General features: G+C 40.0%; 1 protein-coding gene across 3 annotated transcripts in view; it reads left to right on the top strand.

Annotated features, from left to right (window-relative positions):
- Window positions 1–1488: 1488 nt before the first annotated feature.
- Window positions 1489–18278, top strand: part of POPDC1 (popeye domain cAMP effector 1) — a 34135-nt gene continuing 17345 nt past the window's right edge. The window contains exons 1-7 of one of the 3 annotated variants that reach the window (XM_081140013.1): window positions 1489–1742; window positions 6388–6603; window positions 9222–9346; window positions 10236–10423; window positions 11123–11231; window positions 16668–16835; window positions 17787–17928. In XM_081140013.1, coding sequence (XP_080996139.1) covers window positions 6399–6603; window positions 9222–9346; window positions 10236–10423; window positions 11123–11231; window positions 16668–16835; window positions 17787–17928 — 937 coding nt within the window. In that variant the 5' untranslated portion in view covers window positions 1489–1742; window positions 6388–6398. Of the gene's footprint in view, window positions 1743–1906; window positions 2687–6387; window positions 6604–9221; window positions 9347–10235; window positions 10424–11122; window positions 11232–16667; window positions 16836–17786; window positions 17929–18278 lie in introns of those variants that run through there. The other 2 variants (XM_081140012.1, XM_081140011.1) reach the window with 2 other exon arrangements.

Genomic DNA, 18278 nt, shown 5'->3' with positions numbered 1-18278 from the left:
CAGGGCACATGCCCAGGTTGTGGGCTCGATCCCCAGTCTGGGACCTGCAGGAGGCAGCCGATCAATGACTCTCTCATTATTGATGTTTCTGTCTCTCTCCCTCTCCTTTCCTCTCTCTGAAATCGATAAAGATATATTTTAAAAAATAAATAAACAAATAAACTTTATGGTACTGAATTTGAATTTCATATCATTTTCACATTCATGAATATTATTATTATTTTGATTTTTTCAACCATTAAAAAATGTAAGCACTCTTAGTTCACGGTACGTACAAAAACGGGCAGTAGGCTGGGCTTTTGGGCCATAGTTTTCTTATCTCTCTTCTATGTAATTAATAGATATTATTGTGTCCTTATTATCTTTCTAGAAGTTCTTTCTAATGCCTGCTTATAACAAGAGTGTTTGGATGTCCTATAATATACTTGGTCCCCTACAGCTAGACTTTAGATTATTTCCTGTATTCATTATATGTCACCAATGAATATCTGTGTAAGCTCTTTGTGCACATTTATTATTACATCTGTGTCCTAACATGTATTTAGTGTAGCTATCAAAATGGCAGGCAGAGCAGCTAGAAAGAGACTCTGAAGAAGCAGCCTTGAAAATAAATCTTATATAGTTATAGCCAATTTCAAACATGTTAGAGGAGCTTTATAACATATATTCACATACATTGAACTATGTACTACAGTCATATATATATACACACACACCCCCACACCCCCATATATATATATATATACATATATATGTGTGTGTGTGTTTATATATATATATAAAATCATTTAGTCTTCAAAACAATCCTAGGAGGTACAGGTGCAATCATCAGCAGTAGCCCCATAGTGCAAAAGAAGAAACTGAGGCTAGAAAAGCTCAGTAACTCCCAAAGGTCACACAGCTGGCCTTAGCAGAGGCAGGAGTCAAACCTGGTCTGCCCAGCACTGCAGCCGACGATCTTGAACGCAGTGCTGAACTGCCCCTTCACTGGTGAGCCCTGGCACTCCTCGGCACTCACCTTACAATGTACCTGGGGCGTTTTGTGTATTTAGATCAGTCTGGCACGCAGGAGGGACCTCAGGCTCTAAAAACAGGCACAAATTCTATCCCATAACGGTCACTTGGGTGGAAACGGTGACTGCCCACCTAACCTTGTCTTTCCCCTCCAACCCTCCCCTCATGCCAACTCTTCATTAACTTGCCCTGCATTTCTTACCCCAATAGTCGTCCTCTATAAACAGTAAAGGCTGACTGGAGCACACTTTCACATCTTGTTTTCCACGTTAAGGTCCCAACTCTACCAAATTCACGTGGCAAATTCGGTGGAGCTTCGCCTACAGGGTAGGGCCCTGCGTCGCCTTGGGAATGCAAATTTCGGATCAATGCTCTCCTTTGAAAACAAAACAGTGGCTTGGGTCAAGGTCCCTCCCTCGCGGCGCCCCGCTCGGGCGGCGGCGCGTCCCCGCGGGCGGCGCCCCGGGTGCGGGCGGAGCAGCGCGCCCGCCGCCAGGCTCAGACGCGCGTGGCGCGCGCTCGGGCCCCGCGCTGCCTGTGCGGAGCAGCGGGCGGCGGTCCCGGGAAGGAGTTGGGCGCCGGGCACCGACTTTTGAGGGGTCAGGAAGATTCTAGTTCTCATTTCTTATCCTCACTGCTCTCCCCGCGGGACCCTACCGCTCGAGTTACCCCGTGGGGATGAGTGACCGACTCCGCCGGTCCGAAGACGCGGCCCGACCCACGCTCAGGTCCAAACACGGGCAGGCTAGAGACGTGGGGAGGAGACGAGGGGAGCCCGAAGCGGGTGTTTCAAAGGGACCGCGGCTGTGCGACGCGGCGGCGGCGGGGAGTCCGCGCGGAGGGCGGGGGCTCCGCCCGCGTGGGGCGCCGGGGCGCCGGGCGCGTGCGCGGTGCGGCCCCAGCCCCGGCGGCGGCCGCGATGCCTATTTTAGTCAGAGCGGCTGCGGGCGCGGGGCCCCGACGCGCCGCGCGGAGCCTCCGGACCCGCCGAGCCCCCGAGGCTTTTGCGTCTGGGCGCCCGTCGAGCCGCCGCGCCCGCGCCCCCCGCGCCCCGCCGCTTGCTGCCCCGAACTTCGGCCAGCGCCGCCCGCGCTCCGTGCCAGCGACGGGCCAGGTAAGGAGCGGGAGGCACAGCTGCCACCGCGAGCCCGGCTGTTCGCAGCCTCGCGCTCCCGAGGCTAAATCGGGAAGCGAAAGTTGGATCCCTGCTCCCCTGGCAGCAACTTCGCGGGCCCGGGCGGCGCCTGCCTGGGCTCCGAGCCTCGGTGGCCGGGAGCCCCGCCCTCGCCCCGCTGGCCGCGCCCTCCCGGGGTTCCCTGTCCTTGGAAGCCGCTCTTTCTCGCTGGGTGTCGGCGGCGAGGCCCTAGACCCTCAAGTGTCAGCGGCCGCCACTTGGGTTTGGGGGCGCCAGCGTCCCCCGGCGCTTGGGCCCCATCGGGTGCCGTTCCCGCGCTCTGCCTCGGGCGGATCCTCGGTGAGCTCGGCCTCTCCTCTCCCCGCCGGGCCCCCGCCCGCACCCACCGCAGCTCCTCCTCGCCCCCTGGAGGGCCGCGGGGTCGTGCGCCCGGACCTGGGAGTCGGGGAGGAAGGCGGCGCTTGGCGCGCATCCCTCGAAGTCCCGACTCCGGGTCAAGGAGAGCAGTGGACGCGGACCCCTTCTTTAAGGAGCCGGGTGAGCGGGGCCCCTGGGGACGTAGGTGGCTAGGGATCCCGAGATCCTCGACACCCCCACCACCCCAGCGACCCCCGCCCCCGCGCCCTCGGAACAAGGCTTTGGGAAACCGGTTGTGGGCCAGACAGGGCACAGAAACCGCTGATTTTTAAGAGTGAAAAGACTCTTAGCGACGTAATGGTAATGCCCTTCGGGATTCCGAAGATGTGCAGAGGTTCAGTTGGAATCACAGAGTGCGCTGAATGAGTACACAGGCACGACTTTTGCTCATTGCTATTATCTTTCCTTTTTGTAGCTTGGTGAAGGGTTAAGGTTAGTTTCAGCAATCAGCCATTTAGCCTTGTAAACACCTATTTGTGGATGGGAAGAGATTAACCAAAGAACTTATATGCATAACCCACGGACACAGACGACAGTGTGGTGAAGGCCGGGGCGGGGGCGGGGCGGGGTGGAGGGGTCAGTGGGGGGAAAGGGGGCATCTGTAATACTTCCAACAATAAAGATAACTTTTTTAAAAATCAGTAGATAAACAGGACTTTACTAGACCAGGTAATTTTAAGAATTAGACTCCGAGAACTAATAGGAGAAAGAAGTTTTCTCAATTTAATAAAAATTAATCTGAACGTTTACCAGTTTACCGGTCTCATCTTCCTCATTAGAACCATTCATTCTCTGCATCAGGATAGTTCAGTGTAAAAACACTTAAATCCACTAATGCAGATCAAAGGGAGCTGAAGCTGGCAAGATCCTACCAATATTTATTGACAATAGGTAACTGGCATTTCAAAATAGGCATACAGATAAATATATATAAACAATAGAAAATAGGTAAATATAAAAGTAAATTGTATATATTATATAATGTTAATTATCATACAATATAATAAATACAGATAGAAATTTAAGTAAACATATGAACTGTATGTATACGTATCTTTAAGACTATACAGTGCATCAAAGTATGTCGTAAGATGATCTCACCTTTTAAAAATGTATATACTATTATTTCCCTGGTTCTTGGGTCAGCAGATGGTAGTTTTCCTATCATTTCTCTTGGACCAGAAATTGTTACTTTTAGTGCTAATTGAAGAACTTAAAAAGCTTGAAATTGTACTGCGGTGAATTAGGTGGCTATACAAGTGGAATCAGGTGGATGTGTGTGGGGGGGGACTGAGGCATGTATTAATTAACTTATATAAATGTGTTTTAGAGGCACTGGCTGTTAAAACTTGAAGAGGTTTCAGAGACCATCTGGTCCAGCTGCCTCTAGTCCAGCCACCTCTGTTCCCAGAGAAAAGCAGACCCAAGGAGCAGAAGTGACTTTCTCTGGCTTAGGTGGCTTTCTGGGGCTTGTGGTGTAGAACAGACCCCCTGAACTCCAGGACCAGGCATTCTCCGTCTTTACTGCTGAGGTTTGGGGAGATTGAACCTGATTTCTGACTGTGTCCCGCATTGTTTGTGTCCCTTTTGTATGACTCTCACCTCTGGCATTCTCTACGTGGATGAGTATGACACTGTCCCTACCTCACGGAGAGCTCAGGGTGGTTAGAAGAATGAATCAGACAACGGGAGTGAAAGCACATTCTAAGGTGCAATAGGAATGGTCGTTGCCGTTAGCTTATGTGATGCTAATGCATAAGCCGACATTGGCATTGGCATTAGCTTATGAGTCGTACAGGACATTTAATAGCATTCTCCCTCCTGCAGAAACTGAGATTAATTCTGATTTGGTCCTTGAAAGCGAACTTTGTGTAAGTAGAGTTATTAAAATAATGATGCCCCCATCCCAATAGGCTACTGTTTTTATTGATTCAAACATTTGTAAAGTGGTTGAATTTTTATGATTTCTTTCATTTTTGCAGAAAATCAATACTAAGTCAACTATTTCTCTTATATTTATGAGCTATTTCAGAATTATGTGAAGAGATCTTTGACTTGATCATTTCATTCACAATTTGTAAGTTCATGTGTGTATTTTTTTTATCATCTTTAAGAGATGTGGAATTCTTACACATTTGTCTAATAACATCCTTTTCAAATGCCCAACCCATACCAATCATTTTCCCACCTAAGACCTTTACTTTTAGTATGATGAAAAAATGAATGGAAAAGTATGGTTAATTGCATGACCTTACTTGGAAAGAAATACGTATTTTAAATTAAATTTAAAGGCATTTTTGGTTCCCATTTGAAATTCTTTTCTTGAAATAGAATAATTCACTTACTCTGTAAATCTACATCATTTTTGTCAGGGACCAATTTGTATAATTAATAATATAAAGAGTTGTGTGTTTTTTAAATAACTTTTTTTTTTTAATTCTCACCCAAGGATATGCTTTCATTGCTTTTTAGAGAGGGAGGAAGTGATGGGGAGAGATAGAGATAGAGGTAGATACAGAGAGGGGGGGGGCATCAATGTAAGAGACACATATTGATTGGTTGTCTCTAGTATGTGCCCCTACCAGGGATCAAACCTGCAACCTTTTGATGCCGGGACAACTCTCCAACTAACTGAGCCACCTGGCCAGGGCATGGAAAGAGTTTTTTAGGTATCAAAGGTGGAGGATAGGTAATATGATCAGAAAGCAGTGCCACTTTTTGTAAAATATATATTCTTTGAAATGTATTTGCTACAGATTTTAATATTAAATTGTTAAGTATATATTCATGATCTACATATAAGTAAAATGGAAGCTTACTGCATTTCAATTTGTGAGGTGCAACCAACTGGGATTTTTATGGCAAAGAAAATAGAGATTTAAATTAGACAGTAAAAGGAGTAAATGTTATATCTTTCTGTGTATATATAAATGATTGTAGTAATGTATTTATTATGTACATATATGATAACATAGTGTATATATGTGTGATACAATGCCTTCACAACAATATAAAAATATCCTAAGCCTTCATATTTAAAAATGAAGGTGTTAGTTTTTTCAAAATATTCCCAAAAATCAGTTTTTCCAGTTATTTTTCCTGTTTTTGGGTTTCGTGTCACTATTGGAAATATTATGTAAGGCTATGCTAAATAACTTTGTAATTGCTGCAGTTTATAAACATTGGTGATTATCTTTTAGATTAGCTAATTCCACCGTTCCTCTCTCCCTCACCATCATATATGTTTATATACAGATATATATATATATTACAGATACATATATATCAGAGAAGAGTTATGCACTATGCTCAGTGTTTTATATATTTTATTTCATTTAATGATAAAGTCAAATGTTAATCATAAAATCAAATGAGGAATTATTGCCTGTCCGGGAGTGGCTCAGTAGTTGAGCATCAACCTAGGATCCAGGAGATCTCAGTTCGATTCCTGGTCAGGGCACATGCAGGCTCGATCCCCGGTCAGGTTGCAGGCTCGATCCCCAGTTGGGGGCGTGCAGGAGACAGCCGATCAATGACAACTCTCTCATCATTGATGTTGCAACTCTCTCTCTCTCCCTCTCCCTTCCTCTCTCTGAAATCAATAAAGATATATTTTAAAAAAAAAAAAAAAAGAGGAATTATTATCATTTAACAGATAAGGATTCAGTATGTGACAGCTGTGATTTTGGTCTAATTCATAATCACCAGAGAAGTCTACTTACCAACATTTAGTTCACAGAAATAATTTTGATATAACACCTATCGGGGTGATAAAATATAGCTGCCATTTTTTTGATTGTCCTTTTTTTTTGTTTTTACAGGAATTTTCAAGATGAATTATACTGAGGCCAGCCCACTGGCAGAATCAGCTTCAATAGGTTTTACACCTGTGCCTTCCAATGAGACCACTTGTGAAAACTGGAGAGAGATACATCATCTAGTTTTTCATGTAGCAAATATTTTTTTTGCAGTTGGGTTGGTTGTTCCAACTACTTTTCACCTCCATATGATACTTCTTAGGGGGCTGTTAGCTGTAGGTAAGATACCTGAGATTTTTATGTCACTTTTGTAAACTGACATCAGATGGGTTTTGTAACTGGGAGCTTTAGAGAATTCCTTGTCAGGCCTGTAGCATACCAAAAATATGCCTGCGTTATTGACTTAGCAGAATATCAAGTAACTTAGAATATAGGCCTTCATATGCCATACTGCTCTCTTACTTACTCTAGAAAAACTTTTGTATGTTTTCATATGTTGTTTGAATTTCCCAGATATCAGAAAATTTATTTGTGTGTAGGAGTGTGGATTTTGGAGCCATATTGTGTGATTTGAATCCTGGTTCCAGCACTTGCTAACTGTGTAACTGGAGGAAGTGGTTAAACCTTTCTATACCTTAGTTGCCCCATGGGTCAAATAGGGTAAAAATAATAACCACCTCCTAGGGTTGTTGTGAGAATTAAATGAGTGTGTGTACACATTTGACTTACAATAGTGCCTGGCACATAGTAAGTACTATATAGTCTTAAATATTATTATTTGAGTAGGCATATACTTGCTATGGGCAGCAAAGCAACATTAACAATAAGAGCAATTACTCAGACACAACAGTTTAAAACTTTCTTTGGCTCTAGTATCCCGATGAAGCAGATTAAATTGATTCACATCAAAGTACTAAAACAATTGAATTTGTTATTTTAGCCAGTGATTCTTTTTTTTAATGTCTTAATTGATTTCAGAGAGAGGGAAAGAGAGAGAGAGAAACATCAATGATGAGAGAGTCATTGATCCACTGCCTCCTGCACACCCCCTGCTGGGGATCAAGCCTGCAATGTGGGCATGTGCCCCAACGGAGAATCAAACCGTGATCTCCTGGTGGATTATAGGTCAAAGTGGCCTAACCAGGACTATAATTCAGGTCCTCCAGCTTCCCAGTCACCCCTTCCTTTAGGTTACCTTGTTTCATTTCAATAATATTTTACATTTTTTCAAATTTTGTTATGAAATATTTAAAGAACATTTAAAGTTTTACATTTTATGTTATTTAGATGCCCCAAATTATTCTGATGAAATAAAAATTTGCAAGTGAGTAACTTTTTAACATGGGAGGTTAGCTTTTATGTGAGTGTCATTGATATATTTGTATCATATTGATAATTTTATTTTAAATTAAAATATATATATTAACTTTTTCACCATAGTATTAATCAAAAGAAGCTATTGCTACTTTATTTAAAGTAAGAGAATGGATAAGAAAAACTAGGAAGATTCTCATAGATGAATGGATAACCACCAAGTTAAAATTCAGATGGTTAGAAGATTTGGGTAAAATATTCAACTCACCAAAAATCATGGAAAGGCAAAATATAATTATACATATTATACAAAATTCCTCACTATCAAGTTAAGAGTTTCATAATTTTGCCCTAGCCAGTTTGGCTCAATGGTTACAGTGTCAGCCCACAGACTGAAGGGTCCTGGGTTCGATTATGGTCAAGAGCACATACCTTGTGTCTCTCTCACGTCAGTGTTTCTCTCTTTCTCCTGTCCACTCTCTCTGAAAAGCAATGGAAAAAATATCCTTGAGTAGGGATTAAAAAAAAGTTTAAAAATTTTGTAATGACAATTTGATACTTACATTCCCAACTAGTAGGATTGCAAATTTCTAGAAACCTTTTAAAAAACAATTCTTCAGTATCATCAAAAGCTATGAAATTCACTCCCTTGACTTACTGTCAGGTAATCTACCCCTAAGCAAACAGTCACAAAAGCAGATCAATTTTTACATATAAAGATGTTTTGGTTTCTTATCAAAAATTATACCTCAAATCTCGTCTGTCCACCGGTAGGGAGATGGTTGGATAAATTATGGCTTAATCAGTTACAGTCATTAAAAGCTACATATGCTACCTCATCTCTAAAATGAAATTGTAATAAACCTTATCTCAAAAGGTTGCTATGATATTTAAATAAGATAAATGTATCTGTAAAGATAATTCTAACTCCAAATGGCTAACCAAATGCAATTATTTTCCTCTTGGATGAATTCAAAGGACACTACTTTATTATTTTATTTACTGTCCATAGTTTACTGATAATAAACCTCTAAAACAGTCAGTAGCTTTCTGTAATCCAAACTACTTCTTACACTAATATGAGTTAATGACTTGTTAACACTCAGAATTACAATAGAATTATTTTGGATATTTTAATAATGTATCATAAAAGTAAAAACAATTCCAGATTCACCTGCAAAAAAACAAACTACATATGCAAAGAGTTTTAGTATAATGGGAAAATTGCAATAAGTAAAAGAGTAGGTTTTAAAATTTTATACGGTAGTTTTGCCATCAGGTAAAAATGCATAAAGACTGTAAAGAAGTATTATAATGTCAATAAAGAGGTAATGTCAATCGTGGTTTTCTTTAAGTAGTAGAATTGTGGATATTTTTCCTGTTTTAAAAAATATTTTCTAACTTGACAAATTTTATGCAACAAAGCATGTTTTTCTTTTTTTGATAATCAGACAAAAAATGAAACTTAATGCAGTGTTTCGCTTAGGTATTTCTAGAATGTGTTCAGTTTATTTTACAAATTTATTAAGCTTCATGCTGAAGCTGTTCTAAGCACCTGCATATTTAATTTTGTTGTTCAACAGGATGCTCCCTTTACATCATGTGGGCCACTCTCTACCGATGTGCCTTGGATATCGTGATCTGGAACTCTGTGTTCCTCGGTGTCAACCTTTTGCATCTTTCATATCTTTTGTACAAGAAAAGACCGGTAATTACTAAAAGTTAATTAGTAAGCAAGAGATTTTAAAGCTAAAAAGCTTTTAGAGTACTTTGTTCAGACTTGAGAATGAGCATCTAACATCTTTAGACCCTTTAATATCATTCCAGATGAGACTGACTGTTTATATATGCCTGAAAGTGAAACATTTGAATATTGTGAAATGTGTTATACAAATGAGTTTTTTAAACTTTTTAAATCATTAGGGCAGTTTAGACATGAGACAACCTGACACTATGGTCTCTTTTTCATCACATAACTTCATTATTTCTTTTGTCTACTGATATTCAGATGTCACTTGGGAATATCTTTGCTTATTTATAAAATTAATTATTTATAGGCGACTTTAATAAACATACTAGCGATTTACAATGATTGCAGCTGTGGATGTTTGTTTTCCTATATTGATGCATTAAATGATGATTACGTGTAAGTAAAATGCTTATTGTATGTATTTTCATCAATGTGTTTCCACGTTGATTCCTATTTTGTGTGTTTGTTTTCTTGCTAAATATTTCAAAATTAGTGTAATTTCTTTCTTTGAAACAATATTGTTCTAAAAATGAAAAGGTTTTGTGTTACGTACAGAAAATGCTTAGAGTGGGAAGGTGAATGCTAACAACATTTAAAACCTCCACAGTTGCTTTACAGCACGTAGGAAGAGATGTGATTGATCAAAAGGGCAAATCTTTCCCATTTGCTCTCAGTTCTGTTTAACTGCAAAAGTGCCCTTTTGGCATCTACACTTATATCGCCACTTACTCTCTGTGTAAGAGCCCGCTGACTGAAAGACGGAAGGGTGATGGTATGTATTACAAACTGATTCTCAAGACTGGGTTTAGAGCACAGAAGCCAGGGTTTCGGTGTTGCTGCGTTTCAGGTCAAGATCGAAAAGGAACTCCATGGCATCTACCGGCGATTGTTTGAACCACTTCGCGTGCCTCCAGATTTGTTCAGAAGATTAACTGGGCAGTTTTGTATGATCCAAACCTTGACAAAGGGCCAGACTTACGCTTCAGAGGATAAAACCTCCGTCGATGACCGTCTGAGCATTCTCCTGAAGGGAAAGTAAGTGATCTTCTCATGGCCTTTGGGTAGGAAATGAGTGGAAGGGAGTGATGCCACATAATGGAGGAAGCGGGCACAGAGTTTGTTGGTGGTGAACCTTCACTGCACGACTGCATTTTGGAATACTACAGAGCAACATGTTAGCTACCTGGAATTAGCCGCTCTCAACCTTGTTGATGTGAGGATTTTCTATTATAAACATTGTTAATCTTTTTTGACCCTTTACTTTAAAATAAAGTTAATGAGTCAGAATTGAAGTAGGTTTTAACTAGGCATTAAAGATCAGGAAGCTTGTGCATGTTTCAGGGGTGATTATTTTTTTTAATATCATAAATATAACTTCTAGGAATATCAGTCTTCTGGGGAGAGCCTGGTGTATATTGTTGTGGCATAATAATTAATACCACCCTTTCTCTCTCAGAAGTGCCTGAGTTTGAGTATGGTCAGAGCGAGGATAGCCATTGGAAGGCACATGTCTGGTTCAATACTGGAACCTGTCTTTTTTATTTTATTGTTGGTGAAATTTATTTTGAAATAAGCACTTGTCTTCAGGAAGTACTTTTAATTATGTCAGTCATCTGTGGAGTCTTTAAAACTTTAGTATAAAATCAAAACCCATAAGATTATGGAGATTTTAAGGATTGTCATTGCTATTTTGTGAAATATTGTATGTTTATTAACATTAATTTCTGTTACCAGAATGAAGGTCTCGTATCGAGGACATTTTCTGCATAACATTTACCCCTGTGCCTTTATAGATTCTCCTGAGTTTAGATCAACTCAGATGCACAAAGGTGAAAAATTCCAGGTATGTTTGGCATGGGTTGGGGGGGATATTTACTTTATTTGTGTATTTATTTTAGATTGAGGTGTATTTGACATATAACATTATGTTAGTTTCAGGTGTACAACGTAATGATTCAATATTTGTATATATTGCAGAATGACACCACAATAAGTCTAGTTAACATTTGTCACCATACATAGTTACATTTTTTTGTCTTGTGATGAGAGCTTTTAAAATCTGGCCTGATTTTAAAGAAGATTGAAACTAGTTCATGTCTCATTCAAGTCCAAAGGATATTATAGAAAAATGGCCTTGATTTATTGAAAAAAGAGGTTACAGTGTGGTATATATAATATGATCTTATTTATATATTACTTCAAATGTGCATATATGTGCACAAAAAGAAGTCTAGAAAGATTTATCCTAATTTGTGCGTAGTGTTAACACTGTTATTTCTGGTTTGTTGAGTTTGATTGCTATTTTTGTTTTCTTTTTGCTAATTTGCATTTTTATAATTTTCTAATACTTTTATTACAGAAAGAAGGAAAAGGTCAGTTGTAGATAATCAGTGTTTCTAAAACATGTAATTGGTTGCTTTTATTTGGGAAAAACAGAAAACTGGCTTTGCCCTAGGAAATTTTATGTTGTTAATACTCGTGAAATTCTAATCACTTTACTCTTTTATAGTTAATGAATGTGTTTAAGGTCAGAGATGAAGTTTTTCATAGTTATAACAATTTGAACATGGACCACTCAGTGTGATTCTTTTTGTATCTTAAAAAAAAAAATTGCTCCATGTTGTGGCTCTTCGTTGTGATTCTTTCCCTAAGTACCCAGCCCTCCTATTTTATTCCCCTCATTATTGGTAGGGAAGTAACCAAGAAAATGGGTGACAGCTTCCTTTAGTCTCAGCCTCTAGATAAACAGCAGTAAGGGTTTGATCATATGATCCTGAAGAGGGTGGGATTTGGAGAGGCTAGGAACTGAACCTCCTTCATTTCCAGAAGCAAATGGCCCCTGAGAGGCAAGGGATATAACATATACTATCATTTCTATTGGACTTCAGATTATTTTATTTATAATTAAGTTAACAAAAAAAGGAATTTCTACCAGTAGTTACAGTACTCTTTCTTCTTGGGGACTGGGATTGGGGTTTCGTAGTTGGTAAATGTTCCTGATAATTGCTGTGAAGATTCCATACCATAGCTGGGTGAAGGGTATGTATCCAGCCTTTCCAAGCACCAGTCAGCTTTCTTCTGCATAGAGTCTGGTGTGGCTTTTCCTAACTGAGCAATGGATCACAATCACTCCAGCATCATTGAGCCTGTATCCTGTACAGTTGGTGCAGACTCCATCAGAGTGAGCCCTCTGGAGAGATTGTGTACAAAATGTTCCCACTGGCAGTTATTCAAGAGTGAAAATAGCTGTTGCACATCTGTGTAGGAGCATATTGCCTCTTACCGAAGCAAGTTCCCAAATGAAAATGTCATGTGTTCCCAGGGCCAACTTCTTACTACCTGTGCCCATGGCAGAGGACACTTGAAATTGTCAGTGGTACCTGTTCCACTCACATACTCTTTACCTACTAGTCTCATTTTTCTCTAACTCTGAACAGTTATAAGTATTTGAACAAGGAGCTACTTCCTTTACATTTTTATTTCAATTTATTCTTTGGTAGGGATACTAATGAATTATACAATAGGATGAAAGGAGGAAAGAAAGGCAGGTGGACTTGACTGTCCCTTGAGATTGCAGGGCAAATGTTCAGGTGCATGTGGTAACTGTAGTGACAGACACAGTGGTAGAGTTGAGAAAACAAATTCTGAACTTACGGCTGCTCCCTAGGTGCTTACGGTCGTTTTGGTACTTCCAGACCAAAGTTGCGACTTAGAACTCTTAATAGAATTTTGAGTATCATTATTATAAAAGGTACAGTTTTTTATATTCCGTTTCTTCTTCTTTGTGCAGTTCTCTTATATTCAGTGAGCTTTGCCACTTACATGTTTTTCTTTTGCATTTTTTCTTTTGCCTTCCCATAGTTGATAGCACGTTCTATGCTGTGAAGCTCCAAAATCAAAGCTTATTGAATTTAAGGGAAGGAGAATGCCTTGGAGGCAGATGTCCGAGCTCTTGTGAAATAAATGAATACTAAGTTTTAACTTGTATTTAAATGAAACCTTGTCTTAGTATTAAATAAATATTTTGGTTAAGCTGTGAAACAGTTTAATCTGCCAGTTTTGACTCTGCTGTATTTTTAAAAATTTATCTTTATTGTTGAAAGTATTACAGATGTCCTCTTTCATTCCCCCATTGACCCCTTCCCCGCACCCACACCCCATCACCCTAAGCCTTCACCATGCTATTTTCTGTGACTCTGCTGTGTTTTAATGCTTATGAGAACTCATTGAGAATTTGCTGAATAGACCACTTCTAAGACATTTTCATGTTCCTGGTGTGTGAAATGTACAACACATAAAGAAAATAATAAATTCTTCCCTGAGGCCGGTCAAGCAGTCATACTGCCAGAGCTGTTTCCGGTTCTAGCCCATTCAGCAATTCCCTCAGACACTCTTGGGCTTGTGTATCATCTTCTCATTGTGTGAGGGTGTAGAGTGGTGTGGACTCTAAAGAGAGGGACTGATCCAGTACCTTGAGGTAATCACAGCAAACCCGGTTACAAATGCTCAGTTGAGCTCTACCTGAAAGAAATGATTTCATGTCTTCCATTGCCATGTTTGCTTTCATTTCTTCAGTAAAATTCTTCATAAGAACTGAAGTACGTCACTGCTGAGTTACCCTAACACCTCAAGAAGCAAATTTATTTTTCAGAAGCTTTAAATATTCCAATATTGATTTAAAAATTCTTCATTAAAATATTTTACTTGACTGTTGTGACAGGAAATCATTGACTACCCACTTCTGACTAAATACTTGCTCTTATGGATTCATGAGTTACTCATACGTACTGCAGCAATAGCTTATGATTTGAATACTATTGTTAAGTTTAAACTTAATAATAATTTAACCATGTTTAAAGAATTTTTCAACCCATTCATAAGAAATGGATTTGCTAATAAGCAAAATATAATATCATATTAAAAGTATCATTGCCTCAGTGGAAATGAGGTTTATTAAAACAATTGAAAAGAAGTTAAATGCCTTATCCATCACCTAAATGCAATTTCTTCTCCTGGATGATTTCCAACTCCTTTTTTAACTCCATGTCCCACTGTACATGAATTATATTTTCCAAAGTCATGGATGACAGCTTTGCAAAATGCAGGCACCTCAACTCTGCAAACCCTTTCTTCAGCGCTTCCGGGCGTGGCTAGGCCGCTGTGAGTACCTGGGCTCACCTTTCTCTAATCACTCCTGTAGGATATTATTCAGTCCCCTTGCCTTTACTTACCCGTCTTCTGTTTCTGGGAGCTCCTAAGGGCTGACTTGACCTTACACTTCTCATCCTATAAATCTTATCTTTTTTGTCATATGTTTTTACTTATTATTGGCTTCCTCCACTAGAATATCAACTTTATGACATGTGCTCAGCTGTTCTGTGAGCCAGCCTTTTGTTCACTAGGCCAGATTACTTTCTATTTGGTCATCTTGAAGAATATTGGACACATTGGGTGGGGCTTGGCCTGGTGGGAAAATATGCCCGGGCTGAAAGCCGGAAGTGCTCACTCCACCACTAATTAACGTATGTTCGTGAATTGCTTTTTTGGTGCTTCTCATTTGGCATCTGAAAAATAGGGAAGACTATTACCTGTCTTTTCGTAAAGGCAATTTTGAGGATTAATACTTATATAAAATGAGTGGCATTATATGTGACTGTGATTCCCTAGTCATTCTCTACCACTTTCCCCTGTTCTATATTTGTCAAATACTTGTTGCTACCCGAGAGTGCCGTATTTCATTTATTTATTATCAGCTTCCTTCGCTAGAATGTAAGCTTCACAGGGCAAGGATCTTGTCTTTATTGTTCACCATTGTAATCTCAGTGCCTTGAACAGCGTCAGCATTAAGTGCCTTCATAATAATATATGTTGAAAGAATGAATGGAATTTAGTATTTTATGGAGTCACAGAGCTGCTAATACATTTCTTAAATCCAGCGTATTTGGTTTTGGAGATTCCTACTTTTAAGATAATAAATAATTGCTAATTTCTTTCTAGGCATATTGACCACTTTTTAAGGTGGCCAAACTCTCTGATTTCAGCTATTGACATAAGGAGAGAAGCTGGGTTTTTCTGTTGTCTCTGTTAGTGGACATAGGTAACCCCTTGTCATCTGAAACATGTTTAATTTTGTGACTAGCAAAGGGGAAAGAGCTCCTTTTGAAATATTTGCCCTGAGGCCCAGATATTGCTTCATATCAATTAAACAAACCTTTCTTAATTTCCTACCTGGATAGGCCTGGGGTTTAATGTTGAGATAGAGAAATGGTTACTGCCTTCAGCAGTATTCATGTTCATTTGATAATTGCTTCACTCAGTAAACATGCACTGAGCACACTCTGTGTTAAAGACAGACATTCTGACATGAAGCTGCACAGCCCCTCCTGCCATTGTGCTCAGGAAAGACAGTTGCCAGGATTCAGTGCTATGAGTGCCACATGCAGCTCAGAGGAGAAGTACTAACTGAAGGGAGGGGACCTGCATGGAAGGAAGAGCTTCTTGACCCTGAGCTGTGAGGGCATGACCCCCCCACTCTGGAGAAAGGATTAATTCGAGGAACACTGAACTCTATGTAGTGCAATTATAGTGCTTTCCCACTTTTCTGTGTCACAAGACTCAAGGAAAGGATATCGTTTCCCAGTACTGATCTCTGTGTGTGTCCCCAGTGGGCTACATTGGAGCTAGTCTTGAAAGATCACACTCAAGACATAGTGTGACTGAAAGATCAGAGAAGGTCCCTCGCTAGCCATATTTGTTAGTAACAGCTTGGGCCCTAAAACCAATTCATGAGTCGGTTTTCTCCTCTAGTGTGTGCTGGCAGACTTGGCTGGAGAAGGCCTTTCATCTGTAACTTGGTCTCACGAATCTTACCTCAGTTTTTTGGGGTTTTTTTGCTTGAAGTTGTATTCTTAAACCTCTGTTGTAACCTTCAGGGTATAAAGAAATATTTAGCCATAAATTATACGTCCAACTGGAACATCAGCCTAATACGCTCTGTAGCAGTGCTATGGACACAGTGGCCATTCTTCTGTCACCTCGTGAAACAACAAAACCCGGAGAATTTGCTTTTCTTTAGTCTGCAGATTGCTTGGTTTTAAACATAATTTTACACATAGTTATAGAAGCTTATTTGTATGGATCTTATTTTAATTTAACTGGTATGACAAATCATTGCTGTAATAGCATCCACCAGATTATTCTGCTCTTCTCTTCCCCGAAATTACTGTGGTTATAATTCATATACATAGATGTACCTTTTTCTTTCTGTGTTTCTTTTCAGGTCACCATTGTTGCAGACGATAACTGCAGATTCTTATGCTGGTCAAGAGAAAGATTAACTTACTTTCTGGAATCCGAACCTTTCCTTTATGAAATATTTAGGTATCTTATAGGAAAAGACATTACAAATAAGCTCTACTCGTTGAATGACCCCACCTTAAATGATAAAGTAAGTGTTTTTCTGAGTGTGTTTATTTTGCTAAATAAATATGCATAGTGAAGTACACCTCACTTAATGCAATATATAGTTTCCTGAATTTTCATTAATTAGCCACATGCTAAGTGAAGTGGGAATGCTTATTCTTTAGAGAGCCTTCAGGGAATCATTTCTCAAGTGCTGGGAAATATTTTGTAGTTATCACATTTGCCATTACTGAGTGAGGTTCTCTAAATGTCAGGGACCTCCACTGATGGCAGTGAGGTGCTGTCCTCTTCATAAGGAGCCTTTTAAGAAATCTAAGGAAGGTGGTTTGTGAGTTATTCGAGGCAGTGGGGGTTGGAGTGAGCCAGGGAAGGCAGGGCAGTGGGGATGTTGCAGACTGAGAACCGCTGACAGACCCCAGTGAGCAAGAAGTTTGCATTTTAACCATGGGGTCTTCCAGTCTTGCAAACCCTCCTGGTCATACTTTTTCCCAGGCAGCCCTCAAGTGACAAGAGGGGTATGGGATGGAGGCCCGTAGCAATTCAGTTCGGAATTTCAGAGCTGTGTAGATCTTCAACAATTTGCAATTTAATATTTATTTCCCCGCATTTGCTTAGAAGGAAATTAAAATGATCACAGACGAGAACTTGCAAAACATCCTTTCTACTATAAGTACTGTGCTCCAAGGACTATGAGTATAGGAATGTGCTCTCTTAAGGTCATCTTGTCCAGGTTGTTTATCAAATTAGGGTGGTGCTTATTATTTTTTAAAGATTAATAAATAGGCTATTGAGTATATTGAATTTATGATAGGGTATTTATAGTAATATCAGAAAGTAAAAATTATAGCGGACACTTATAGGGCACTCACTTTGTACCAGGTAGTCTTTTTATTTCAAGGAAAAGTAAATGCTACTGATAGGGAATGTCTGATCTAAGTCCCATAGGTATCAGAAATCTTGAAACTTTGCATTTTAGAAGGCCAAAAAGTTGGAACACCAGCTCAGCCTCTGCACACAGATCTCCATGCTGGAGATGAGGAACAGCATAGCCAGCACCAGCGACAGCGAAGACGGCCTTCACCAGTTCCTCCGGGGCACCCCCAGCACGTCCTCTCTCCGTAAGTTATCCCAAAGCTGATACTACTCCAAGGTCCTGATGGATGTCACTGGAAATAAATGGTAACTTGGATCAGAAAAATAGCTTTGCAAATAACTACTTGACAACCTAAAGGTATCATTAAAAATAATCGATTTTTTCCTAGCTTCTCCCCCACCATTGCATATCAGCTAAAATCCACCTTTAGAACTCTTATTTCTGTTTCAGAAAGTGTTCACTTATTTTGCCACGTACTTTGCTTAAATACTGGTTCACTGGGATAATGTGAGAGTCCTTATGGTTGGCTGGATACTCAGCTTTGTTGTTTTCATGATTATAGTCCCGGTGAAAGCCCAGACCCAGCCAGGTGTT

Source organism: Miniopterus schreibersii (genome assembly GCF_964146895.1).
Source record: "Miniopterus schreibersii genome assembly, chromosome: 6".
Lineage (NCBI taxonomy): Eukaryota > Metazoa > Chordata > Mammalia > Chiroptera > Miniopteridae > Miniopterus > Miniopterus schreibersii.
The sequence above is the reverse complement of the archived record's forward strand: the minus strand, read 5'-3'. Positions and strand labels throughout refer to the sequence as shown.